General features: G+C 46.5%; 8 protein-coding genes across 8 annotated transcripts; 6 read left to right on the forward strand and 2 right to left on the reverse strand.

Moving 5' to 3' along the window:
* Positions 1 to 1,313: 1,313 nt before the first annotated feature.
* Positions 1,314 to 3,476, forward strand: BDV37DRAFT_294633 (cytochrome P450; the record flags this gene model as incomplete). The annotated part of the gene is made up of 5 exons (XM_032089675.1): positions 1,314 to 1,356; positions 1,507 to 1,511; positions 1,763 to 1,873; positions 1,947 to 2,219; positions 2,286 to 3,476. 5 exons carry the CDS (start codon positions 1,314 to 1,316, stop codon positions 3,474 to 3,476), a joined length of 1,623 nt encoding a protein of 540 aa, XP_031940667.1.
* A 621-nt stretch (positions 3,477 to 4,097) lies between these two features.
* Positions 4,098 to 5,449, forward strand: BDV37DRAFT_294634 (putative aldose 1-epimerase family protein; the record flags this gene model as incomplete). Its single annotated transcript, XM_032089676.1, has 3 exons — positions 4,098 to 4,396; positions 4,477 to 5,175; positions 5,253 to 5,449. The coding sequence occupies exons 1-3, from the start codon at positions 4,111 to 4,113 to the stop codon at positions 5,447 to 5,449; spliced, it is 1,182 nt and encodes a 393-aa protein (XP_031940668.1). The 5' UTR covers positions 4,098 to 4,110.
* BDV37DRAFT_250325 (uncharacterized protein) lies at positions 5,184 to 7,769 on the reverse strand. Its single transcript, XM_032082175.1, has 5 exons — positions 7,571 to 7,769; positions 7,435 to 7,501; positions 6,753 to 7,369; positions 6,442 to 6,704; positions 5,184 to 6,392 (listed from the first exon to the last, which is right to left on the reverse strand). Exons 1-5 carry the CDS (start codon positions 7,726 to 7,728, stop codon positions 5,755 to 5,757), a joined length of 1,743 nt encoding a protein of 580 aa, XP_031940669.1. The 5' UTR covers positions 7,729 to 7,769; the 3' UTR covers positions 5,184 to 5,754.
* A 257-nt stretch (positions 7,770 to 8,026) lies between these two features.
* Positions 8,027 to 9,816, forward strand: BDV37DRAFT_283773 (putative MFS multidrug transporter; the record flags this gene model as incomplete). Its single annotated transcript, XM_032087362.1, has 4 exons — positions 8,027 to 8,131; positions 8,201 to 9,089; positions 9,152 to 9,609; positions 9,670 to 9,816. The coding sequence occupies 4 exons, from the start codon at positions 8,027 to 8,029 to the stop codon at positions 9,814 to 9,816; spliced, it is 1,599 nt and encodes a 532-aa protein (XP_031940670.1).
* A 1,465-nt stretch (positions 9,817 to 11,281) lies between these two features.
* On the forward strand, positions 11,282 to 15,808 carry BDV37DRAFT_294640 (ankyrin repeat-containing domain protein; the record flags this gene model as incomplete). Its single annotated transcript, XM_032089677.1, has 6 exons — positions 11,282 to 11,900; positions 12,046 to 13,061; positions 13,095 to 13,147; positions 13,201 to 15,178; positions 15,221 to 15,563; positions 15,606 to 15,808. 6 exons carry the CDS (start codon positions 11,282 to 11,284, stop codon positions 15,806 to 15,808), a joined length of 4,212 nt encoding a protein of 1,403 aa, XP_031940671.1.
* A 3,301-nt stretch (positions 15,809 to 19,109) lies between these two features.
* Positions 19,110 to 19,991, forward strand: BDV37DRAFT_272128 (SDR family NAD(P)-dependent oxidoreductase; the record flags this gene model as incomplete). Its single annotated transcript, XM_032084821.1, has 3 exons — positions 19,110 to 19,165; positions 19,231 to 19,661; positions 19,720 to 19,991. The coding sequence occupies 3 exons, from the start codon at positions 19,110 to 19,112 to the stop codon at positions 19,989 to 19,991; spliced, it is 759 nt and encodes a 252-aa protein (XP_031940672.1).
* Positions 19,992 to 21,776: 1,785 nt separating this feature from the next.
* BDV37DRAFT_283776 (uncharacterized protein) lies at positions 21,777 to 22,157 on the reverse strand (the record flags this gene model as incomplete). The annotated part of the gene is made up of 2 exons (XM_032087363.1): positions 21,777 to 22,093; positions 22,142 to 22,157. The coding sequence occupies 2 exons, from the start codon at positions 22,155 to 22,157 to the stop codon at positions 21,777 to 21,779; spliced, it is 333 nt and encodes a 110-aa protein (XP_031940673.1).
* A 3,451-nt stretch (positions 22,158 to 25,608) lies between these two features.
* BDV37DRAFT_142122 (uncharacterized protein) lies at positions 25,609 to 27,151 on the forward strand. The gene has a single exon (XM_032078848.1). The coding sequence runs from the start codon at positions 25,980 to 25,982 to the stop codon at positions 26,994 to 26,996; it is 1,017 nt and encodes a 338-aa protein (XP_031940674.1). The 5' UTR covers positions 25,609 to 25,979; the 3' UTR covers positions 26,997 to 27,151.
* The last annotated feature ends 345 nt before the right edge of the window (positions 27,152 to 27,496 follow it).

A 27,496-nucleotide genomic window follows, 5' to 3' on the forward strand; every position in this document is an offset into this window, starting at 1 on the left:
TAGAATGGTTCTAGTAATTGAGATAAATACGTTGGGCCCGGTTCGGTAGACTATTATTCTAAAGTCTTTGTCCGGGGCGGCGATTTTGCGAATAAGCAGTAGATTGAGTATTGCTTGTTTTAATATTATATACATAGATTGTATATTCATTTGTTGGCTTATTTGCGAAGTATAGCTATATCTAGTAAGTATATATGTACACTACTTTTATTTTTATCTGCCACCGAACTATAGACCCTCTACTTACGGGGAAACGGTATAAATTAGCTTCCTACCGGAGATTTTTTTTGAACGCAGGAGCTCCAGTTCCGTTAAAACTCTCTCGAAGCCCTTTTTTATACGTTGAATGGGATGCGTTTTCAAGAGGTTTTTATTTAAGAGCTTTTGGGTAATCGTAAACTATTTAAGCGCGAACCTTCGTGTTTCTGGATATCTCTTTTGGGTAAAGGGCGCTGCTTATTTGATAGGCTTTCTTAGCAGCGTCGGCCCTAGTACCTAATCTGGCTGGACCGTGGGGCGTGTATATAGAAATGCTGGGTAGGGTTCCAGCCTAGTATACTTGCTGCTCGATTGGCCTAGGTACTTATAGTAGAACGCTATGGTCTTGGGCTCGGAAATGCAGTTCAAGATATACTTAAACCTGTTCTTGGTCGACGTCTGGATATCTATAATACAGTGAGGCGCGTTGTAATTGAATACTGCGTCGGTCCTGTACGACCGAACTAGATTAAAGTTCCGCGGCGAGTACGTCGCGATGGGCCAATACCTGGATCTAGTAGTAAATAATTACCTATGAGCGTAGAAGTATAGGTAGGGAGGGGGCTTTGGTTTTATAGTTTTAAGATTTGGATAGTCATTGTACCTGTGGCTGTACTTCTACTATATATTAATACGGTCATAGGAGTCTGGATTAGATGCAGTGGACTGCTGGGAAGGGTAAGTGATTTGAAGAGGGCTAGCCCGATGGTCCCGATAGTACTGCCTATCGAGGCGCCAGCTTCGAAGGATATGTTAGGGGGGATTTTAAGGGTTACGATATAACTGGCGCCTATATATTGCGCGAAGGTGTTTACTGTAGAGGTCAAGGAGTGTATATCTATTACCGCCCTATAGACGCGGTCTTTAATTTGGAAGTCGGCCGCTATAGTTGTTACTTTACTTTCTAGAGCTATAATCGTGCCGGTAAAGTCTATGCCGGCGATGGTATTAATGGTAAATAGCTTTCCCATAAGCTTGGTATCGATTGGATTCAATTCTACTGCTTCGTTCTGTATAAGGATTATATTATCTACTAATTTTGGGATCTTGGTCTCATGGCTGATTCCGAGAAAACCGGAGAGTATGCCGACGATCGCGGTTTGTATTGGGAGAATTCTGAAGTCGGTTATATTCGTGGGTGATAGATTGCAAAGGTTATTTCTCTGTAGGAGTGGAAATTAAGTTATCCTTTATTTTAAGAAATGGCTATTTTGTTTTTTTTTTAAGTACTGTATCTCTGATTATTAGAGGTTGTATGGGGACCGGTTACTTGTAGAACAAAACAACTCTATTATCGCCGGCTTCGGGTACTTTGTATTTTACTTTTGCCTCTGCCAAACGTATTAAACTACAGAGTTAGAGAAAATATCTGCAAAGAGGGTGATGGACTATATTTAATCCTACGATTATATTCTCTTTTTTTATCTACTAGCTAGGGCTTACTCTAGGAGCGCTTATTTATTTAGGATATAGCTTTCTTTACAAACTTAACGTTATCTTCTAGGCTGGAAAGGCTATAATTTTCCTTGTATTTCTGGTTACAGGGCGGGTCACCTACGCTTTAGTATTATATTTCAAGTACTTTACACCGTTTAAGTATTTGCTAACACCGCCTGTAAGACAACCCATTTAACTTCTAGATTCGAATTGACGATGGAAATATCATTGACATATTCCACTTTTTCAAGCGCCGCTGGCTTCTTACCGGCAATCAGACCTCCCTTTTTAGGGAGTTCCCGTGGGACGTCGCACGTCGATGGTCAGAAACTATCCCCAACAATGGTCTCATCCGGTACTACGTCGCGCTCTCCAACGAAAGGTTGCTTGTCACCAGCCCCAAGGGTCTCAGTGAAGTGCTAGTCCACGGTGCGTATGACTACACCAAGACCAATCTCGCGCGATTCGCCATTCAACGGTTCACGGGTAACGGTCTGGGCTTTCTGGACGGGGAAGAGCATCGGGTGAGTCGCATCCGTCCATCTTCCCTTAAGTAACCATCTCGTTTGACGTACTTCCGCTCCCCGCAGATGCAGAAGAAAGGCCTGTTGCCCGCTTTTGCCACCGGCCACATCAAACGCCTGATTCCCAAATTCTGGGCGAAAGCCGCTCTGATGGTTTCGTTGATCGAGCGGTCCCTCGAGGACGACAGCAGCAAGGACCAGCGACAGAAGTCTGACAGTCCGGTCGTTCCGCTCCACCACTGGGGCACGCGCGCAACCCTCGACATTATCGGCGTGGTGGGAATGGGCTATGATTTCGACACGCTCACCCATCCGCACAACGAGCTCAGCGAGCAGTATCGGAAGATGTTTCTGGAGCCATCCAATGCCTTCAATTGGCTGGAGCTGTTGGGCAACTACATCGACTTCCGCATCCTGCTGACCTTGCCCGTGAGGAAGAACCGCGAGCTCACGCAGGGTTCCCAGTATATCCGCCAAGTGGCCGAGAGGGTGATTCACCACAAGATCCAAAAGCAGCAGCGACAATCCGAGGAAAGTCCCCCGGACGATGACATCGTAGCCATAGCCCTGGCCAGTGGAACCTTCACCGAGCAACAACTCGTGGACCACGTGATGACCTTCCTGGTCGCCGGCCACGAATCGACCGCCACGGCCTTTGAATGGGCCATGTACGAGCTTGGTCGACGACCCGCTATGCAGTCGCGACTTCGGGAGGAAATCCGAACGCACATATCTTCGATGCAAGTAGAAGGAAGAGGAACAACTACCGCCGCTGGCACCCACCTAGCCACCACCATTGAATCACTACCCTATCTCAATGCCGTGTGCAGCGAGGTCCTGAGATTTTACCCATTCGTCCCCTTCGCCACACGGGTGGCCAGTCGCGACAATACCATCCAGGGCACGTTCGTCCCCAAGGGCACTGTCGTGGCTTTCGCCGCCCACGCCACGAACCACGATGCAGCCCTGTGGGGCCTCGATGCGGACCGCTTCGACCCGGAGCGGTGGATGCGGCCCCAGCAAGGGAAATCCGGCGGCGCGACGAGCAACTTCGCCTCTTTGACATTTTCCGCGGGGCCGAAGAGCTGCATCGGCCAGGGGTGGACGCGGGCGGAGCTAGCATGCCTGGTGGGTGCGACGGTGGGTCGATTCGAGATCGCGCTGCTTGACCCAATGGACAACCATCTGAAGAGAGGGAAAACCATGAAGCTGCGGAATGGTGTGCGTGCGCGGGTTAAGGTAGTGGATGGATGGTAATTTTCGCCTGATCGGTCAATAATAGTCAATGGGGCTTTGCTCAAGAAACAATTCCCGTACCTCTGAGTAGGATCATAAATTTGAATCCGTCAGGATCCTCTTAAGCTTTGTGTGTATAGTTCCAACAACCCTCCGGTGAAAATATCAATCACACCCAATCAAGAGCTCAGAACTCTGCCATTCCAAGCGTTAAAGGCCTTTAAGCTGACCGACGGGTGATGGAGGCAATCCGTCAAGGTCAACCGGAAGAGATAGCCAGATACAGTCCCCGCTCATTTCCTGACTGAGGCCGTACAGGCGATATGGGTAAGGGTGTGTTCTGACCAAATTGCTAGCACCTAAACACCCTAGAAAGGAGATGTAGCCGGCGAGATTCTAACCCCCCTGCAACCATGCCGGCCGAGCCCCAAAGTCGCCGGTTCTCTTTTAGCCGGTCATTGAAAGAAGGGCTGATTGATCGCTCTAGCATAACAGGCCGAGCTGGACTAAACTACCTACCCATTAGTTACCTACAACTCACCCCTCGAATCTTCGGAGAGCTTTGGAAATTCCTCAACTAACTTGTTGGAACTGTGTTTGCTGCCATTCTATTGTTCTCTTTTTTTTTTTTGCAGTGTAATTGGCCTCCACAACCATGCGAATTTTCACAATCGCAACGAGTGTTCTCGCAGCCATCAAATCCGCCTGGACCCGGGGGAGTCCATTCGCGGCGGCCACGGCTCTCTTCCCCACCAACGACGAAGGGAAATATGTCATTGGGGCCGAAGGCATCCGTCTGGCATTTACCAACCATGGAGGGGCGTTAACCAACTTGTGGATTAATGATACCCACGGTCAGGAGATTGATATTGTTATGGGCTTTGACCAGGCCGATTATTACCCAAGATATGAAGGCAACCCATTCTTGAACGGGGCCATAGGTAAAGTACAACTTTCGCTCGCTGAGGGCCCTCTTCACATATATCCTTCTAATGTGAAATTATATCTGTCTCCTGTGTAGGTCGATACGCGGGCATCATCAGCAACGCTCGGTTTGAGTTAGGAGGCGTCAATCATCAGGTCTCCGCCAACGCCCACACGAGTAAGGGTACTGTCCCCATGACCTGGAACGGCGGGGAGCACAGCTGGGGGCGGACAACGCTGGACATCGGGTCCCACACGGAAAACAGCATTACCTTCGTCCTGTTCGACCGCAGCTGGAACGGGTTCCCGGGGACGGCGGCCTCGTGTCTCACGCACACAGTAACGCCGTACGAGTGGCGCATCGCCTTTGGGGTGACGCCGACCCGCAAGCCGTCCCCGATCAATATGAGCCAGCAAGTATTCTGGAACCTGGATGGCCTGTCCGGGAACTACTCCTCATCGTCGGCCCAAACAATCTTAGAACATGAACTGCACCTGCCATTCTCGGGGCTGCGGATCGGGACGGATGACGAGGGGATCCCGACGGGCGATCTCAAAGCCAACAAGAAAGGTTCGCCGTATGACTTTTGGTCAGCACCGAAGACGGTGGGGCATTATGGCATAGGGAAGCCCGGTAGTCGTGGCTACGATGATACCTTCCTCATCTCCCGATTCCAGCCGTGGAAAAAGGAAGATCATCCCGTGGCGTCACTTTCGTCAGCACGTTCGGGGATCAAGGTCGAACTTTATACGGACCAGGAAGCCTTGCATGTCCACACCTGGAATAATAAACCAGGTGTGTTTCTCTATTGCTCCCCTATAAATCTCCTTGAGCTTAGTAGTAGTAACTGATATATTTCTATTGTCACACAGATCAAGTACCACTGAAACGAAAGCAAGGTACTGGTATAGTGCCGGAGTATGGAGCGATCTCACTGGAAATGCAGGACTGGACTGATGGAATCAATAATCCCCAGTGGCAACGAGAGTCAAAGACAGTCTGGGGAATGGACGGCCTTTATACTACATTTTCGACATATAAGTTCAGTGTTGACGGAGCAGCACGGTAAACTGAAGTTTCGTTTCATCCAAGAATTATAGCAGCGCAGAGCTTTGAAGTTGTATCACCTGGCGCAATGTTCACATGTCAAGCCAGTGTCCCAGGAAAAGAGAATTGATGGCGTTATCGCATCGATGCAGGCTACTGAATGTACACCGGTCAGCGATGGGGAAGTGAGACCGGAAAGGTTCCGTTTCGCAGGCGCGGTGATAGATTGCGAACCTAGTTAATGTTTACCATAGTTCAATAAGATTAAACCAAACATAATTCAGCCTGCGTAATCCGGTGAACGGGGGTATGAAAGTCATATTGCTTTCAATGCATGTAGGCTAGATCTACAGTGAACTGCTGCTCCACCGGTAGTCCTATCCAGGTCAAATCTTGCAACATCTGTTGCCATACGGCAGCATCCCAATCTTCAACTACCGCTGCAGACTCTGTGGCTCGAGGGGGATCTTCGGGTATTGATTGTGGTAACATATGAGCGTCCTCAGCGTCCTGGGTGTTTGATGTATCTCCTCGAACTTGTATTGATTGGGGCTGTGTCCGACTGCTCTCTAACCATGAGAGCATGGATCCAATCACTGCACGGCAATTATCCCAAACATCGTTTCTTCGTGACATTGCCTCCATTTTCTGCATAGCAGCAAGGCCGAGGTTGTGGATATCTTTGTTATAGACTTCGACTGCCTTGCCTTTTGTCGCGGCATCCGAAAGCAAGCTTAGCTTCGATAAAACAAGAAGGCCGTACCAGATGGATGTGTAACTGAACATAGGGAGATTAGGTGTGACCGAAGCCGGCGATGCAAGGAATACCGTCACAATGTTGAACGCGGAACGCGCAATGGTGAGCAGTTGCTGTTTCTCATACTGGCGATGGACATCTCTTTGTCGCCGAAGAGCATGCCCGAGAACAATGGCAGGAATTGCGTTGAGCTCCAAGCGCAGGGACCCTAGTCAGATCAGTAAATGGCGAAACTAATCAGTCTCAGATAGACATACAGGTATTACACTGTGTTTCCTGTACAAGAAGATACTCGATTTGATTCTCAAGCACGTCCATAGACTGGAACAGCTCGTCCTTGCTCATTGCACGGATAGGGTCTTCGACCTCTAGCTCCGATTGCTGAGCAAGCGACTGGATCTTAATTAGTGCTTTTAGAGACTGGTCAGTGGGATACTCCGCCCTTTGCCCTAAGCTATCAGCACAATACTCGACCCAGTCTGTATGTTTCATGGTCAGCTGTCGCCGGAATATCGAGGCTCTTATTCTGTTAGTTAATATCACTGTACTGTACTTTAGAAGCTCTCACTTGGAACATAGATAATAGCACCCTAAGAAGGCACGCTGCCCATCAGGAGTCAGATAGAGTACTTGTCCTTTGTGTAACTCCTCCGTCCCTTTTCCATTATAAGAGATACACTGCATTTTGAAGTTGTTGTATCTGTCAAGTCCCAAATCAACAACGATGGCCATAGCCATCTGAAGAAGCATGTACACCTGGGTATGATAGATGCGCCAATGATAGTGATACCATGCGATATGAACCAGTAACCCCCGAAGTAAATCCATGTCTCTCTCCATATTCATTACTATGCGGGTAGAGACGACAGTTCGAGCTTCAAATTCCAATTTCTGCTGTAGAGTGGGCTTGTGCTCGAGGCAAGCTGTTATTATACACAAGAGGAGGAATGGAGACTGCTTGCGCAATTCAACAAAGCTCACTTCAGGTATAATAACGAATGGAAACAGGGGCATCAAGTCAGTGCGGAACTTCAAGAGAAGTTCTTCACCTTCAGTGATATTTAGAAGTCCCCGGGTAATAAAATCGTCGAACGGTTCAGGTACAGGGCTTGGCTGTAACGAAGTATCACTGATGGTAGAGGGGGATGGCATTTCTGTTTTAGGTGACAGCTCCACCCTCGGGCCCTAGTTGAAACAGTTGAGATAGTCTTCTGGCAGGGAAGGGGAGGCATCAGTTTGAAATAGGATACCTTATCAGTATATAATTGAGCAGCAAGTGTATCGATCTGATGCTGGATGACATCGACGCGGCTATTTCTGGAGAGAGGGAGAGAACGTTACCCGACAGCCTACCCCAACACAGGTGTATATGGTCATTGGGCTAACCTGATGCTTGTATTCCTACGCGAGCCGTCTGGAAAAGCACAGTGTCGGTCGAGTCTCGCACATCGTTGACACCGTCCATTCTCAACCGGAACACATTTCACTTTCAACTGAATGCATCGTACACATGCATGCCGCCTTGAGGGAGCTTTAGGTTGCATTGCTCTTTGTATTGGGAGATAGCTCTGGTTGCAGGGTGATGGGTGACACTGTGGTGGAAGCCGGAGGCAGAGGCCAACGCGGCGCGGAGTCGGAGTCGGCCTCGGAGTCGGTCACGGGGCCGGGACCGGCCCCGGCCTACTATGCCAACAGACTACCTAATTTAGTAAACTGTTAGGAGATCAGGGACAGCATAAAACCTGCGGTAACATTTCGAATAACTCCATTGCCATAGACAACTAATACAATCGTTTGAAATCTTGGTCAACCTTGTTGATAATGTCTTCAAGTCCTGACGCCATGTCCAGAGCACAGCCGGTCGGCTCTGTGAAGCTCTATAGCATCTTGGCCGGAATTATGATAGCCACTTTCCTGATATCATTGGATGTCTCTATTATTGCTACTGTGAGTTCATTGAAAGTCTCTCAGTTCTATTGCTTGATTTTTTGTGGAACTAAAAGTTACCTCTCAAAGGCCATTCCTTCAATATCAACCCACTTCCATGCTACAACAGATATCGGCTGGTATGGAGCTACCTATCCGCTCACGATGTGCGCTCTTCAACCTATCAGTGGCAAGCTCTCGTCATTGCTGTCGCTGCGATGGACATACCTCGGGTTCTACGGCATATTCCTTCTAGGATCTCTGATTTGCGGTGTGGCAAACAGTTCCGAAATGTTCATAATCGGAAGAGCAGTCGCTGGTGCTGGAGGCTCTGGGGTAGTGTCGGGTGGTCTCTCAGTAATTGCATTGATAACAACCCCTCAGCAGCGTCCACTGTTCACTGGGCTGATAACCTCTCTTTATGCCCTGGGAACTGTTGTCGCCCCAATTATCGGAGGTGCTTTGGCTGAATATACTTGGAGGTGGTGCTTTCTAATCAATCTTCCAGCAGGAGCAGTGACTGTGGTGACGTTGCTTTTATTTTTCCATCCGCCTCAAAACACTGGGGCCCAACGTGTGTCCTTCCTAAAACAGCTCGATTTGATCGGATGTGCTCTCTTTATACCCTCCATCATTATGGTGATGTTGGCCTTACAGTGGGGAGGTGGCGAATATCCCTGGAACTCAGCGACCGTGATCGGACTCTTCATCGGCTTTGCAGTGATGATAGCGATCTTTATCTTCTGGGAATGTTACATGGGGGATCAAGCTATGATCCCAATCGTGCTTCTGCGGGGCAGATCGACAATGCTTAGTATTGCATTTGCCTTTTTGTTTTTGGGGTCATTCGTCATTCCGGTCTACTATCTACCGGAATGGTTTCAAATTATTAAGTCTGCAAGCCCCATTCGCAGTGGAGTCATGCTTCTGCCTTCGGTTTGTACTCAGGTTTTTGGATCCCTTGTCTCTGGAATACTAGGTAAAGACAGGATATATTCTCACCATTTCACGAAAATTTATACTGACGCTGTATTGCTATAGCCAAACACCTCAGATATTATAATCCGTGGCTCTTCATTGGTTCTGCCTTTCTCTGCATTGCGAACGGGCTTTACACAACTTTTACTGTATCCTCAACGTCCGCATTGTGGATTGGTTATCAGATCTTCCAGGGCCTGGGTTGTGGATTTGCAGCCCAGATTCCTTTACTTACAGTTCAGCTTGTATTGAAGGACAGACCTCACTACGTTCCAGTCGGGATAGCGACTGTTCTCTTCACGCAATACTTTGGAAGTGCGGTGATGCAAAGCATAGGAGGCGCTATCTTTCAGAACGAATTGAAAAGACAGCTACAAGATCAGGCATCGTTGGATTATAAGCAGATCGAGATGCTTCTTAATACTGGAACCCTAAGGGTGCGGGAAGTTGCTGTACAAGCATTTCCGGACCGTTTAGCCGATATTATCATTGCATACAATAAAGCCATCACAACTATCTTTGTGAGTTAATCTTCTAATCTTGTCACCTCCGTATTAAGCTGGCGATGCTGACTCTACTAGTATCTTCCAATAGCTGGTAGCGCTCTGGCATTTATTCTATCCGGCGGAATTCCATGGGTCAATACTCGCCCGACGCAGGAAGATGACGATATGCATTGTACAGAGCAAACAGATAAGCTTCAGTCAGACAAGCAGGCCACTGTGTGAGGAATCAACGCTGCTGCCCATGGTTCACTGGGGATGCCACTCCAAGCAGAAACATACTTTGTATCTTAGACCGTCTGGAACCTGGATTGGCGCCTGGACTAGACCTTAGATTGCATGGCTGCAGCTGCTTCAGACCAATCTCATTTTGCTTGTCGTCAACCTGTAATGCTCCTTGGTATATAGGTAAGCACAACCCTTCTTCGGTGAGGCCCTAATACAGAAAAACTTTCCAAGAAGTCAACATAAATAGTATTCGGAATACACTAGTAATTCTATGGCCAAAGATATTAATGCATGAGCGTCTGAATTCCTGGATAACTAGAGCAAACTAGGCGACTAAATACTAATCACTGAGCATTTTGGCCACGTATATCAATAGCCAAAATAAGAAAAATTGTCATATAGATAGAATCATAGAATCGGTGAGAAATTGTGTGGTTGCAGGTCATCGAGACCCTACTTCCAGCTCGCGCCACCCTCGAGGCGCTTAATAATCAAATTTTAGTCCCGTGACCGTCAGGAACAAAATACAATATTTTTCACTGTATGATCTATTACTATAAAAAATACCAATTTTCTATAGTATTATTTATTACTTTTAATATTAAGTATTTCTTAAGTACTTTCTAAGTACTTTTTAAGTACTTAATAAATATATATATTTATTTAAAAATTTTTATTTATTTTTATTTTTATCTTTTATATAACTAATAATAAATAATCTTATTTTTAAATAATAAAAATCTATATAAATATAAAAAATATAAAAAATATAAAGAATTTAAAGAATAATAAATACTTAAAAAGTACTTAAAAAGTACTTAAAAAGCACTTGGAAAGTTCTTAAGAAATACTTAATATTAAAAGTAATAAATAATAATACAGAGAAATTGTATTATAGTTACTGTATACATTAATCTGACCCGTTTTACTTATTAATTTGTGCTTGGCAGTCACGTGCTTCACAGAAGGGTCATCCGAACTTTTTAAAAGATCAGATAACCTGTATACACTGCAATGTTAAGGGACGGACGAAGATGTGACAAGCTAAAACCGAAGCAGTCCCTTATGACGACTGACTAGTTATTATACAGAGTGTAATCAAATCACCTGAACACATGAATAAATAGATATGCAGATAATACAGCTGGTAGATGTGTGGTCATTAGTACTATATAACTGGTGGGGGGAGTTTACTTTTCGCTAGCTATTGGTGTTTCGCGAAGTGGCGTGGGCGCTAAATCTGCATAATCAAGGCTTCAAACACAATTGACGTGGTGTATCTTCATTCGTGCGTATAAGGGAAGGAAGACACAAGGCTGAGTTGCCGGATGCTGGGTTCGGTCTCTGATCTTTCAACCCATCATCTTTATGTTCCCAGTAAATATCTTCACGAGTCGACTTAAGTGTGAGCTGACCTTAAATTCCAATCCTCCCTGCCTTTGCCACTGCTTCGCTTAACGTGATGCCTTCTCGGGATAAATACACAGTGGGCTGGATCTGTGCCATCCGCAAGGAATACGTCGCTGCCCTAGCTTTTCTGGACGAGGTATACGAGGAAACATTTGAGCTTTCAAAACACGACAACAATACTTATACCTTCGGCAAGCTTGGAGCCCACCTTGTGGTTATAGCTGTCTTACCGGATGGCATTTATGGTATATGCTCTGCTGCGAGCGTCGGGAGAGACATGTTGCATAGCTTCCCGAATGTTAAAATCGGCCTATTGGTTGGTGTTGGTGGAGGTGCGCCCAGTCAACGTCACGATATCCGCTTAGGTGATGTTGTTGTCAGTACCCCTAGTAATACGGCCGGTGGTGTGGTCCAATATGATTTCGGTAAAACCATTCAAAACAAAAGCTTCCAATATACAGGTTTTTGGAATCAGCCACCGACGTGTCTGCTCACGGCTGTGAGTGTGCTCCGAGCCAAACACGACACCGAGGGCCATCAGCTCGACGAACATATATCCAATGTCCTAAAGAAGAACGAAAGATTACGAAAGGAATACCAAAGGCCACATCCAAGCACTGACAAGCTGTACAAATCTGAAATTGTTCATTCCCATAGCGATACATCAGGCAGTGCGCGATCAATGTTTATGGTATTGACAAGAAAGGTATGGTGAGAAGCATTGGCATTGCTTTTGCTGGTTTCACGCTGAGTTTCAGGTCTAGTTTCTCTGGGACATCCTTCTTAGCTTAGGCATTTTTCTCCGCTTTTGGACAGAGCGCAATGACAGTAAATCTAATTTAGTCGTGCGCCCTGAGAGAAGTGGAACCGATGATAACCCTATGATCCACCATGGCTTAATTGCGTCGGCAAACCAACTCATGAAGGACGCTTCAATACGCGATAAGCTTGCAGCAGAAAAGGGGGTTCTATGCTTCGAGATGGAAGCTGCAGGTTTGATGAACCACTTTCCTTGCTTGGTCATTCGGGGTATATGTGACTATTCGGACACGCATAAAAATGACCTGTGGCAAGGTTATGCAGCAATGGCAGCGGCAGCTTATGCAAAAGACCTTTTATGTTGTTTACCACCATGGCGGGATACTAAGGGGAATCAGGAAGACAAATTTATTCGCGAATGGTTTGCAGGCATTGACTACTCCAAGGACCAGAAATATTACCTGGATAAATGGCAAAAGGGGACAGGTGGGTGGCTCATTAAGTCAGAAGAGTTTGGAAAATGGTTGGAGAAGGACAACCAGATTCTTTTTTGCCCAGGCATTCCTGGTGCAGGCAAAACTTTCGCTGCCTCTTTCATCATTGATCACTTGTGCCAGAACTATCAGAGGGACGCGGACACGAACACGGGTATTGCGTACGTATACTTCGACTGGCAAAAGCCCCAGATCTCGCGTAGTGATCTGCTTTCAAGCCTCCTTTCGCAGTTGATTCGGCCTTCCATTCCGGAGATTGTAAGAAGTTTTTACAACCAGCATATAACCCGAAATACTCGCCCTTCATCGGATGATATTATGGATATCTTGCTGGAAGTCGTTCGCGGGTATACGAGGACCTTTATAATCATTGACGCGCTGGATGAATGCAGTGGCTCTGTCGGGTCACGGTCAGATATCCTAGCAATATTGTTCAGTCTGCAGGGCAAAACCCGTGTGAATCTCTTCGTGACATCGCGACATATTCATGCAATAGAGACAGAATTTGACGAAAGAGGGAGTATCGTGCTCGAGATTCGCGCTCGCGATGAAGACATCCGGAGATATCTCGACGACAATGTAGCTTGGCTACCGAAGTCTGTTCTGGAGAAGCCTGGGTTGGAAGAAAAGATCGTATCGGCAATTATAAAAGCAACTGATGGAATGTAAGAGTTTGCTGGTATACCATTACTTAGTAGTCTGCTGAATGTTGGGTCAGGTTTCTCCTCGCATATCTTCATTTGCAGTCACTGAAGGATACGATAACCATCTTCGAAATCAAAAGGACTTTAGAAATGTTACCTAAAGTTTCTGGCGCATACAGTGCAGCTTACGACAGGATTATGCACAGAATTGAGCAACAGCCTATGAACCGCAGAATACTAGCTGCTCAGATTCTTTCTTGGATATTTCGTGCACGGCGACCGTTGGGAATCATCGAGCTACAGCACGCCTTAGCTGTTACAGAGAACTCATGCTCAATTGATTTAGATAATATCCCAGCCATTGACATAATAGTCGATGTTTGCGCTGGCTTGGTCACCGCCGACAAAAGTTGTGGAATAGTACGCCTGGTCCACTTCACAGCACAGGAGTACATTGATCAATCTTGGATAGAACGGTTTCCCGATGCCGATGTGAATATTGCAAAGACTTGTGTGACCTACCTATCATATGAAACATTTGAAAGGGGCCCAGCTACGACTTGGGAAGAATACCGACAGCGATTAAAAGACAATCCCCTTTACGAGTATGTCGCACGGTATTGGGGTTTCTATGCTAGGGAATCCTATCTCGAAGTCAAACAGTTAACATCATATTTCCTGCGGCATAGCTCAGTGCTGGCTAGCGCAGCGCAGGTTATACTGGAAGAAGGATCTCTCTTCCGTCCGTTGAGGAAACTGGAAGGGGTTATAGGGTTGCATATCGCCGCATACTTCGGAATAAACCATGAAGTTATAGACTTTCTAAAGGATACACCATGCATCGCTACTGTGGATAGTTTTGGTCATACCGCTCTACATTGGGCAGTGATGGGAGGGCAGATTCGGACAGTTGAAGTTCTTCTACATGGGGGGCTCGATGTTAATGTGACAGATACCGAGATGAGAGCTGCGTTGCATTATGCAGCAAGCCAAGACAACGCTGTACTGACACATCTCCTGATAAGCAAAGGTGCACTTACCGAGATTCAGGATATAGATGGGCAGACGCCCTTACTGGCTGCCGCAGACAAGCTCAGTATTGCGGCGATCAAAGAGCTATTAGATGCTGGGGCCTTTGTCAATGCCATAGATACAATGAGTCGGAATGCATTACATTTGGTAGTGCTCGCCGCAAAGGATAAGAGCGCCAATCTAGCCCACTTGCTCTTATCTTGGGATATTGATGCCAGCTTGGCTGATCTTGATAACATGACCCCGCTGCATTATGCAGTTGCCACAGGAAATCGCCAAGTTGTGGATATACTTCTCCAGGCGGGCGTCGATATTAATATTGGCGTTGAGAGAAACTTTTGCACGATTAGTATGGAAGCTAAAAAAACAACCTATCAAAGACGTCAGCCACCTCAAAATGCAGAAGCGAATATTACCAACGCTGTTGGTCTCACACCGCTACATTTTGCAGCTTGTAGCGGCCACTGTGCAATGACTGAATATCTCCTGGACAAGGGTGCCAATCCAAACTCACAGTCTCACGACGGGGACACACCATTGCATATTGCCCTGAATAGAGGCAGCCTAGGAAGCAGTCCAAGGGGATTGGCAAACGATGACGCATGGACGGACAACAGATGGCAAGTTGAGCTTAGTGCTGACTACATATCTGACTATGAGGGAGAGGAAGCACGCGAGATCCACGCATATATCGATGAACAGAGATCAGCGGTAATTAATATCCTTCTTGCAAGAAGTGATATTGATGTGAATGTCGCAAACACCGCACTAGAATCACCACTTCATAAACTTCGATATGACCAAATTGACTCGGAAGTGATTGTTCAGTCACTGCTCGAGAAGGGGGCCAATGCTTTTGCACGTAACTGGAAAGGACAAAGAGCATTACACCTCGCCTGCAGAGCAGGAAGTTCTATGAGCGTCTGCAAATTCCTGGACTGGGGTTGTTCTATTACCAACAAGGATTCAGAAGGTTTGACCGCTTTGCATTACGCCGTGCACCACGATAGGTGTGACACCGTAAGAATAATCCTAAACAAGGATAGAGATGGAAGCCGACAGATATGTCTCGAAACAGACAGACTGGGCAAATCCTTACTGCATCATCATCTCCAATCATGTATCTGCTCCCTCGAAATGGTTACCATACTACTGGACCATGGTGTGAGAGTTGACGACATTGACAAAAATGGAGACACCCCTCTTAGCATATACCTGCGGCGGTTTAAATTGTCATGCCAGTCAGAAATTTGCCTCTCTCTTCTGCTGCAGGGAGCTGGTGCACTCTGGACAAGCCCAAAAGGTGAGAACTTAGCGCACCTGGCGATGCACAATTGGAAGGCGGAGGTCGAGCTTTTGAAGGTCTTATCAGAATACGGTGTGAATTTGTCCGCGACGGACAAGAGTGGAAAGAATATCTTACATCATGGAGCTATTCATGGCTCAGTGAGTAAAGATATTCTTAACTTCATTTTGCAAAAGAATCTCATCAACTGGAATGACCAAGACGAGAAAGGAATGACTCCATTTATGTATGCGCTGGAAGAGTCCAAGAAACCGCGGCATCCCAACCTATTTGCGTCAGATAGATGGAAGCATACATTGGAGAATCTAAGTAACCTAGCTGGGGCAGAAGGGTTTAAGCCATAGGCAGGAGTGCAAACAGGCTGCATTGACTATTCAGCATGTTCTATATATTCTAGATATATCCTATTCAAGAAGTTCACTGAAACCACAGTCGTTGTATTAGCATTAGAACAATAGCATCAAGGTCGGCACCGTGGAGTTGACGAGCAATAAACAAAGCCCCGGCGCTTATAGGAATATTCTTCAGATTGATTCTTAGCGAGGAGAGCCTTTCCACTGGTTAATGGAAATGTTCCATTCTTGAGGGCCTAATATATTTGATTGATAAGTGGTAAAAGGGTTTCCTATTGTTCACCCTTACACCCATCATGTGGCCGATAGACTGAGCTGTGGATATCATAGGCTGAAAGTTTTTATTAGAACATGCAGTATGATTAATATATAATAGCTTTGAGGGTCCTGAACTTATTGTGCAGAGTGAGCTAGATAATTCTAGTTAAGAGAAGACTCAAAAGAGTATAGTGGGACGATGGATAATAACTCTGAATTCATAAGAATTATTAGATTATTTAGAGAATGCATCTTATTATCGATTATTAAGTGAATAAAAAGGGTTATAAGAGACCTATAATACAGACAAATTATGGGTAATTGAACTAGTAGTAATATTATAGAAGGAGCAGGTATACTAACTGTTCCCTAAAATATAATATAATAAATATTTTGTCTATACTTATAATGAATAAGAGATATAATTAAGATACTGTCTCTTAGAGTATCAAGTATTATATATCTTCGAATCATATATATAATTAAGCTACTTCTTATATAACTGGAGTGCGGATATCTATTCTTTAATATTTAATTAGAGTATACCTACAGCCTCTAACAAGTATATATAAATATTGACAATTATATTATTCGTTAAACAGTATCGCTGTATATCCAAATTCTAGAAATTACCAAGCGATCAAGAGATGGGACTAGGCTAGAAAAGGAATATTATTTATTTTCCTGGATAACTCTTGCGGGAGCAAGAGTTAGGAGCCCAGCTTTAACTTGCTTTGTCTATAGACTTATATTCCTAGACCATCTCTGTATATAATATATTATTATTTTAGCGAGAAGGAGCTCTTGAAAAGCCTTAAGACTAAAGGTTAGTCCCAATTCCCGTCCACGGTGGGAGTCCCGTGGGAGATGTCAATGTCTAGATATATTTAAAAGCGCTGGTGGGTTGAATTTACAGTAGTGTATTGCAAGATTATGAGATTCGTTATTTCTAAGTAATGTTAGCCATTTTCAGGTATTTTTAAGATTAAATTATACAGTTACCTATATCGTTGATATTTGTATAGATCTGCCTCGTTGATAAGTATCTCTATCGGTAAGGTTAGTCTACAATCGAGCACTCAGCAATTTAAGAGTTACCTGAGCTGTCCTCTGTGGCTTTCCACAGAGGGGTAGTTACAGATTGTGTCATTTAAATTCGTCTGAGATAGCGAAGAGTCTGTGAATGTGTCGAACCAATGCGGGAAATGTGAGAGAGTTGTGAGAGATACATTCTTGTGCAGCGTGCCAATGGCTTGTTTGAAAGAAGAACGAACTACCGCATCACCTATCCAACTTCTGGGTCAATACCAGCCGCTAATTTAGTCTTAGTAAGGTGGAAGATTGGATGCTGACTCTGGGAATCACTTTTGTTTACGGTATTGGGTCAGATGACATGGGGCGGGAAAAGGTATTCCCAACACCTCATTAGACAGGCGCCCTTTGAATCGTACTACTAGTAGTAGTTGCTGCCGAGGGGAATACTGGGTTTACAAGGGTATCGGCCTTGTCGCGTGCTTCCTTCGCAAGCCCTTAGAACGCAGCCTTGAAGATTTTAGACATCGTTCGAAGTTTGTGAGACCAAACAATAAACTAATAATCAACAAATCAATAGAAGGGTAGAAGATCAGAAGAAAACAAGCCTATATAGCTCATATATTCAATTTTGGATAGAAGACATAATGGCTCTCAAAGCTAACATTTATAGAACTTCCACCTCTCCGATAGTTCTCCAGCTACCTAGGCTGCCTTCTCGTAGCAGTAGCGCTAGTAGTTAGCGCCCGTCAAAGAGCGCTAGTACTGTCCACAGCAGCTAGTATATGCGTCTCAAACTCTCAATTAAGACTAGAGTCTATCAGGACAAACCAGTTTCGATTATTATTAACATGAAGTATAGTTAGTTAGTTAGTTAGTTACAAAGAATATGTTACTAAGCTTGCTGCTATCGCATAAAGTTTCTCCTAATGTCAAATCTAGGGTTCATCGTTATGCTCTTATCGCGGCGCCTGGTTGCCTGTAGTGTATACTAGACCTATACTCTGAACAACTGATACAATGGGAGTATATACGTTTTAGAATTGTAAAAGCAGATGACCTGTCTTAGCTGTCAAGAAGGGCGCATTATCTATAAAACATCAGCCTTGTCGCAGGTGCTCATGGCTGTTTGGCATAGGCCAATTCATCGTTTCGATACGCTTTTTTTCATGGACCTCCATACTAATGCTGTTGCATGTATTGGATTTTGTTCTTCTTTAACCGGGTTAACACACTACAATCTAGCCCTACACCATTTCAGTATATGGTGCTCTCATACTCGTCACTTGGTGGTGTTGCCTTTCCACGTTTTAATAGACCGGGCGCCCGGCGTCAACGAGAGGGATATCTCCATCACCGCCCAGGATTTCCGTTACATCACTGGCATCTGTTTCTAAGAACGTTGGTGGGGTTAGTCGTATTCTGTCCTTCGTCCTGCTCACAAGCATTGTAACGTTATTTTCACAAAAAGATTATCGTGGAAGTGACTCAGACTGATCAATAGCCGACGGTAATTTCTATCATTCACCCGAGAAGTCTGTTTGCGATAACATATACCAAGCTATCAGATACGAGCGATAAAAGGCTCAACGTGCTGTTGCACATTGAATCTTACTCCGGGGTATAAGGTTGACTACTAGCGGTATAACTAGTCTAGGAGGAGCTCGCGAAGATGCACTAAGTGGGTCTTGGGAGGAGCTCCGCCCATGGTGGATCAGATAGCCAGTAGCTTACTACAATCGGATTGCGTCTGTTCCCATCATGAGACATGATCGATATGCGGAGTAAATCCGTTAGCTCGGTGAGGTATCAGCGATAGTAGCTTTATCTTAGGCGTTATTGGCGCTCTCATTCAAAGGCCGCTCTCACCATGTGGAGGTCACCGCGAGTTGCAGCCGAGGTTAAAGTAGACATCCTAAAACTACACAATATCATACCTTTGCGTGAGAAAGAATAGACTTCCCTGTCCCATTGGCATCGTGCATTCCATATTCATAAGAGGATGACACTAAATGAGATACGCGGCCGCCTAGCCCTAGTCACGGGCGCATCAGGAGGGTACCCATACCATCCCACAGTTCACGATGAGATATCCAGCTGCTGACAAAAGTTCACTGCTTTAGAATCGGGGCAGCATGCTCTCACCAGCTAGCTGAACGTGGAGTTCACCTCGCACTGACATACTCAACTAATCCAACATCGATAAACGAACTCGTCACAGAACTACAGTCCAAATACGCCGAGAACAAGCTGCGCATTTCAACCCACAAAGTCGATGTTGGATCCGCCGACCAAATCGAGAATCTATTCCAGGAGACCGACGCTCAACACGGCCAAAGACCCGACATCCTGATCTCAAACGCTGGCTACGGGAAACGAATAACTAATATATGGGACATCCCGCTCGAGGAATTCGATTACATGCTTAATATTAATCTTCGCGCTTCCTTTGTTCTGGTCAAGGGCGTGGTAGAGCATATGAAGGCGCAGCGATGGGGCCGGATCGTGTTCATGTCTTCGATTGCTGCTTGTGGGGGAGGAATCAATGGATGTCGTTAGTTGATATTCTTATCCTTGTTCACATGCGGTGATTTCTAATGCTCTTGTCTCAGACTACGCTGCGTCCAAGGGAGGGCTTACCGGCATGATGAAGAATCTCGCCACCCGTCTGGCGGAATACAACATCAGTGTCAATGATGTCGCGCCTGCTATGATAGGTGATACGGGCATGGTCCCCAGTGCTGCAGCAATTCAAGACACAGTGGCGACTATTCCTTTAGGCCGGCTGGGTACGCCGGAGGAGACGGCCAATGTAGTCACCATGTTAGTGACTACTGGGTATATGACGGGCCAGAGTCTCCTGTTGTCTGGGGGGTTGAAATAAGCTCATAGATAGTTTGCCTTGCACAGAATAGAAACACTACTTATAATCGTCTTCAAGCTCCGAGGGTAGAGAGAAGAGAGTTAGCATTGCTGCCCTTACTCGGGTAATCCAAGACCGCCATAGCCTGGAATCTCTTACCGGATGATGTACTATCATGAGCCAACTCCAAATCTGCCCGCCCGTGGATCTTTGTAGCCCTTTTACGATTTTTGCGAGGGTAAACTCGGCTTTTTGGTTCAAGGATACCAAGAGAGAGGATATATAAGGACATTCATTCATGTACCTATTCTAGTTCTTCGTGGTTAACCTCACCAGTTACTTAATTCCTACGCTCATAGTAGATTTTACCAGGTCAACTCATTCACACTGTCTAACTATTAAATATACGTACTCAATAGGCCTGGCTCTTGAATCTTAGGCTGATACCCACGGATTGGGTTTGCATCGTTTCGGACCTCACGGTCACCCATCATCACCGATCACTAGTAAATTCTAGTCATCGTGGGAAGTCTCATCTAACCAGGATAGCTAACCAGTCACAGAGTCCTTAGACGAAGCCCACGGCGTAACATTCCGCTCTTGCTTATTACCATCAATGACCTGTCACTTTGAACACCAGATTGGTATGCTGTATAAGGCACATATGAGCTAAGCTCTTGCAGCAGACGTCACTCGTCAAAAATACACCGAGGAGGCCGACCAAAAACCGAACGTACCATTCGAAATAAACTGCACTATCAAGTATAAATGAGCTACGTTTCATCCTCGAGGTGCATAAACTAACCATGCCGAAATGATACCAAATCCCATAACCCAGTCTTCCTTACCAAGTTCTCTGCACTACTAATCGAGTGCTTGGTTCTGACACTGTTTCCCCTTCATTAAAATAACGTTACCCATAAAACTAAAATGTAGAACTTGATATTCTTGAACGTACCATTTGATAGTAGACCTCTCCTTTCCTAAGAAGCTCTAGATGACTGCCCTTGTCTAACAATTGATCACCTTCATCTAAAACGAAGGCTATATCGGCATTCTGCACAGTGTCCAATCGATGTGCAACGGAAATCATAGCTCTGCCCTTGGCGGCGTGGACTTGACTGTCACTTCTTGTTCTGGGATCAATACCAAGGAGAATGTTATCTCGGATCGTGCCTGCGATAGTCAGTGAAAAGATTGTTACGCAGACGGAAGAAACGCTGACCCTGAAGGATCGTAGGCTCTTGTGCCACGAGAGATAAGTGTTTGTGGTATATATAGATGATGACATTTGATATATCCTTTCCATTGAAGAGTATTTGGCCGATCATTGAACCTTTCTTGCAAGGATATGAAGTCCTCACGCTTGAACCAATTCTCTATATCAATATTGATTCTTTTGGTAGTGTGATTATCTGCACTGGCCATGCCCTGTCACATCAGTCTCGTAAATCCAGAGCTTAGGCACCTGATTATTCTCCTATCTCGGGCCTTCAGCATTGTCGGATGCAAGTCGTAATGTTAGCTAGGTTATAGCCAAAGTCCAGGAAGCGACCAGGTCTTTTTTATGAAGAATGGTTCCGTGTTAGCGTAGTGCGTATTTATGTAGAAGGCACATCTTGATAGTTTAAGGAATCTTTCCATCTACATATGTGAAGGGGGTCCGACTGAACGTGGAAGAATTACGCCAGGACAGATGCGAAAGCCAAATAGTATCTTCATAGAATGCTTCACATAACTGGGCTATTGACAATTAACGTTCCCGGTGACCCTATCACACATGCCACAGCCAAAGTTACTAGGCACTCAGTACCTCTCACGTATCTCAATGGCGGTGTACCTGAACGTCAGCTCATGTCTAGCGTCCGTAAAGCATCCCACGGTAAAGCCCTCCTTATCTACCGCCGGCTTTCCCTGGCCCAGGAAGTAAAGCCAAGACTGTTTGAATCCTGCGGCTGGGTTATCCCCAAAGTCAGGGGTGAACTGAACATGTGGTGCCTTCTGGAACGGTTTCTTGAAGGTAAACCGCGTAGGTCTACCATCTTGGTACCGAGTGATCTTGGCAGTGCCTGCTTCAATCTCGCCGCTCCAATATTGGCCGCGGTCAGCGTCGAAAGTTTGTCCTGGATCATCTAAGTAGTTGTACCCCAGGTGGGTAGAAGTACACTTACCGGTAGCTTCAGCCATTCTGATTCGTGGTTAACTGTGTGATAACGAAGTATACGTCGTGATCGGAAGGACTGGACCGGTATATGCAATCAGCTAGAGATATTCCTGAAAGTCTTCTGTAATTCTTTTACCTTGTGCAGAGGCCCAGTATTCTTAAGCCGGACTGTGTAGATAAATCGAAGGATGGATAGAGAAGTTGTTATGCCGACGAGCAGCACCTCTATATACCCAACATCACAGCTGTTGATGGCACATTTTCCGGTATACTCTGTGCTGAAGTTGGTCTAGACGCAGGAGTTGCTTGGGCCAGGAAGACGATTTCCAATAGAGAAGCTGAGGCGAGACCTGCATGAGAGATTGCGACAACTTTGCAGCAAGCCTCAATGCTGTTTCGCTGAGATATTGCAGGTTTGTCGCTTCTCGCCTGGAATCGACTTTTATCCAGCTAGGTACATCTTCAGGTCGTCTCCGGTTGACGCAATAGGATGCACGCTGCGGTCATGCGTAGAAATCTCCGCCTGTACACCATGCGCCATGTAGTGTTAGCTACCTGGTAGATTATTAAAATCATACAATAAAGCAAGAATCAGGGTGGGATGTGTTTACTGCGATATCACAAGCTTTGTACCCTGCTGGCAAGTTGGTTGAAGGCATCATGGCCATGAAGCGTATGACTGGGTGGGTAGTCTAGAACCAAGGGCCTACCTCTACACTCTCTTGAGTCAAGAGCTAAAGGCAGGTAAGCAACAACAGGAGTAGAAGATTATTTTGCACATGGTTGCGGATTTAGCTTCCGAAGGCTGAAGAAAAAGAAAAGAACGGGCAACCTGCAGAATGCAGACAACAAAACTGACACGTATTCACAGCCACAAGGTGCGTACTACATACTACTAGTAGTAGTACTAGTAGTAGTACTACTTCGTAGTCCAGGGTTGCCCTGAACACCACCATTAGGAGCAGTAGTCAGCATAGTACTTGGCTTGTTTGTTGAAAGTCTCGTGGTCACATGCACATTGTTGTTGACCAAGCAGTATAATAGTACTAACTTCGTACACGACACAGATAGTTACCTGTCCTGATATTATATAATACCATCTATGCATTATTGTACGAAGGAACCTGGTTTACACCTTCAGTATGCCTTACTGTGTAAATTGCTCCGCATAGTAGATTTTTCTACTGTATATTTCCGCGGACTGTCCTGGCTGTACTTACTCTAACAAGTCAGATAGTCAACTGAACATTTCACCAAAACTATCAGAAAAAGATTTAACCGCGGCAAGCCACTGATTGAACGACCGTACGACCGTATTCGCCCACGATAAACCCTGCTACGCATGCAACGTAATGGTCTAACTATGTAGGGCATTGCATTCACGACGGTGGCAAAAAGCCAAGGTCTCCGGTGCTCCGTACATGATTGCAGATGGAGGATATTGTCACTACGGTGCAGGACCAATGACTACTCTGTACAGATACTCTTCAGAAGCCGTATTTCCCCGACTACATCGGCGCACACACAGTGTCCGCTGCGTTATTGCTTGCAATTCATCTGGTTCTTCGTTGTAATTATGCACCCAGAGTCCAGTTGCTGAGAACAGCACTGGTTTACCTAACCTTCATGGTTCGTATCCAGGATTTGCGTCTGTATGCAGCAGCGAGGGATCGGTGTTGCCAAGTGGACAATTGCTTACATGGCAGGTGACAGACAGAAGATGATGCGTTGTCACTGATCAACATGAACCCGAGCCACTAGCACAGTAAGACCACCATTGTCTGATGTATTCGTGTCGTAGACCGAGACTAGATTCTCGTCCATTCTCCGTGACCGGTTCGTCGTAACGAACCAAGAACCTTGCGACTAGGAATCGCTCGTGCCATACGTGCGTCTAATACTGGCGAGGGAAGGCAGGTAGGATGGGTTGCAAGCCATTGCCTTGGAATTAGTGCCAACTTGGGGAGAGCGCTTGGCAACGGCGTGTTTTGGTTCCCGTCGGCCATGAACAGACATCTTTGCGATTATAACCAGGATATCGATTCCTTTGCCTTGCTCGTCGCTTTCATCTGTTGCCCCATGTGAAATGATTGCACGACGATCGCCAGGCGACCTTTGAAAGCGGAGACGGAAACGTCGGGAACTTACGCCCAACATGGCATTCGTTGCCGTCGTTCTAAATAGCCGTTACGTCTAAGGGCTTACTTGGGTAAAGAAGCCGTTGAGAACATCCATGCCACTGTCTTTCAATTGGCTGCCTCGGGTTTCTTGCTCCAGACCTGCCACTTAGTAGAGTTACGTACGTACATACTTTAATTAATCACTTTTCCGAGTGCAACTGTGGTTAGTCTAACGGGCTTGCCGTTCAGTGTGGATCATAACATATGCTGATATAATATTATCGACATGTACCTGAATCAGTGGTGATATTCTTTGTTTCATGGCGGGAGAAGAACCTTAACAGGAGACTCTGGTGTGAGAGATCACTCCTTCCCCCCCCCTTTTTTTTTTCTTGGGAATTTTTTAATTTCCCCGTGGCATTTCTAGTGACACCCGTTTTCTAGAACACAAAAGGCTTTCCGATCTTCCAGGACCTTTCCAAAGCATCTCGAAGTCAGTCCCTGTCGCACGGAGGTAACCGGGGATCGAATTTTGTACGACGACTTTGGTCAACCCCTCCAGCCCGGGAGGACCGATCCCGACGCCATCTGCATGTCTTTCTCAAGAACTGTCTAGATGCATAAGTAAGATGTCCACGAGGGGTTCTTCACCGCTCCTTTCGAGGATCCGGGTCGCATTGCAAGGGTGTGAGGATGACTGTTCAGGAAATCGAACGATGTTTAAAGAATGATAATAATGGACCAACGACCAGGGATTCATCGACGTGCCAAGGAGGAAAGGGTGTGGATGCCTGAAGTTCTGGTCCCGCCGGTCAGGCCTCGACTATTGGACAGTAACGAAACGGGAGGGGCCGTCGTGCCCTGGGTAGGTTTGGTACGGTACGGTCAGACCCCCATCCCCGATCACTTACCGAGGGTGGAGACTGCCAACCGACCCACGACTGAATCAGGGTTATTCTGCAGTCCATGGTCATATCACTAGCAGGATAGTGGGTGAGAACGGTCAGCGATGAGGGGATCAAAAGACAGGTACGATAGGTACGATAGGTCCATCAATAGATTCACATTCCAGACGGGATCGATATTGCTTGCTGCTGCTGCAATTCGCATGGCTGGACCCACGCTCGGGCTTCACTCAGTCATTTCGGGGACGTCGCCTGTTTCTTGTGGAGGCCGATAGGTACGGTAATGTGGACGTATCATGATACCGTGTGTACACCTCGTACCTTAGTCCGTCGTATTATCCGCTACGAACGACTGGGTCTCCACTTTGGCTCCCTCTGAAGTCTCGCTCGTCCCGTCCGGTCGCATTTCTTTCCTTTCCCTTCGATTCCTTCTTTTCTTTATGTTCTTTTAGCTAGTCTCTCCCTCAATTCCATTCGAAATTCTACCACTTCGCTCTCGATTCCCCCTCCTTCAATTTGTTCCCAACCAGTGACTCAGTTTAGTCTCCCTGGCTCATAGATACGCTTCAACATTCCATGGAACTGTAGTTACGACCCAAAGCGGGTGACAAATGCCGCTACGGCTGCCGGGATTCTCGACTTCTATACCCCAGATCCTCCACATCTTTAGGACGACTGACGACTTGAACGACGGCACGACTTTTCTTCTTTAACCCCCGGTTTTACCAGCCATATTCTTCCCCGTTGGGATATCTTCGACACCATCAATCGACCGCATATTTTACCCTTGTCAGACGCACCCTGAGCGAACAATTCCCCCATGCCCGCTGGTGCAATGGACGCCTTGGGGGCTTTCTCCCACCTCTCCGATAATTTACCCACATGGATTACCCGGATCTCTGATCTGGCCACCCACACCGCCGCCAAACATGCCGAATATGCCGAGGCGTACAAGAAACTCGCCGTCACACCGGGGAGACCGCGTCGACGCAAGAATAGCTCCGTGTGCTCCATCCGGACCGACGACCTGCGGAATGCCGTCACACAATCGCCGCCCCCCGTAGATGCACCGACCCAGAAAGACTCCGACACCCCCCAGCCCGCCCCCCAGGACCCGTCGACCCCGGCCCCGAACCCTCGAAAGCGTGGCACGGACGAAGCCCCCTCCGTGGCCTCCGAGGAGAACCCTTTTGTCAGCACCCGATACAACCTAGTGATCCATTACGACGGGGAGACGCAGAAGTCGCTGGAGGAAATGGTGCGGGTTATCGGGACGGCCAGAAACAACATTCGGAGGGGAAAGATGTCCCAGATGGGCGCCATGCGTAGTAGTGCTCTGAACAAACCCTCGCGCATGAACAGCCCGCCGCTTCCTCCTTCCGCGGATGGTTCTGATGATCAGTTGCTGTCCCAGATCCGCAGCACCCGGAATCGGGGGCCTCCGCCGCAGGCCCGGGTGATGGCGAAGAATTCCCCCTTTGAGATGGCAGATCGACAGTTGGAGTTGGCTCATAGTTTGTGTGAGACGGCGGCTTACCAGTTCCTCCGGGTGGGCGACTGCTCGGAAGAACTACAGGGGGTGCTGGATAAATTCAAAGCGCTGCTCGAACTGGCCACGGGTGAAGTGCGACGTCTCACGGAGGAACAGGAAAAGGAACGTGCCGCGAAGGAGAACGAGGCTCCACACGTGGAATCTATACAGTTGACAGTTAGCCCCGGGAGCAACAAGGTGCCGACATCAGATATCGGAGCGATCGAGGTGGACGACGGGACGGAATCCGAAGAATCGATTGACTTATCTACGTTCCGAGCCCGACGAATGATGATGAGGGCTTAGACACTACATACCGTGTTGCGATGCAATACGCAGCGGCGGCATAATCGTCTCCGCGGATACTACGCCGCAGAGCGTGCCTTGGAGCGGCATCTTTGATTCGAGTTGTTTTAGCGATGATACCTAACCCCTCCCTTCATTGAGGTTTTGAGAATCACTCTCTACTTTTTTTTTTTTTTTCCTTGTCTTGTTTAGTCTCTCCTTGGTCTCTCTGAGCGATTGATAATTTCTACCATCGACATCCATTCGTTCGTGACGAACATGTTTAGCATATCGGACTGGAGAGCGCGGCGTTCGCATTGGCATTTGACCTCATATTGTTTTTCTTTCTACTTGACAAGTATATTGTTGATCTGATCTGCACAGTCCAAAAATCAGAAGTACATACATAGCATAACATAAGGAATTCATGCATCGACTAGTATTACACGATCTGCCTGTGGACAAAGTTCCAAAAGTACCCTGACCATACCATACATACCATACACGCAGGATGAAGGGAA

Source organism: Aspergillus pseudonomiae, assembly GCF_009193645.1.
Source record: "Aspergillus pseudonomiae strain CBS 119388 unplaced genomic scaffold BDV37scaffold_40, whole genome shotgun sequence".
NCBI classification, from domain to species: Eukaryota; Fungi; Ascomycota; class Eurotiomycetes; order Eurotiales; family Aspergillaceae; genus Aspergillus; species Aspergillus pseudonomiae.

Coding starts and splice junctions, on each gene's coding strand:
- BDV37DRAFT_142122 (XM_032078848.1), top strand. CDS start 25,980: ATGCCCGCTGGTGCAATGGACGCCTTGGGGGCTTTCTCCCACCTCTCC.
- BDV37DRAFT_250325 (XM_032082175.1), bottom strand. CDS start 7,728: ATGCAACCTAAAGCTCCCTCAAGGCGGCATGCATGTGTACGATGCATT. Junction 7,502..7,570: donor CGTAGGAATACAAGCATCAG/GTTAGCCCAATG, acceptor CCCTCTCTCCAG/AAATAGCCGCGTCGATGTCA. Junction 6,393..6,441: donor GGAAACACAGTGTAATACCT/GTATGTCTATCT, acceptor TGATCTGACTAG/GGTCCCTGCGCTTGGAGCTC.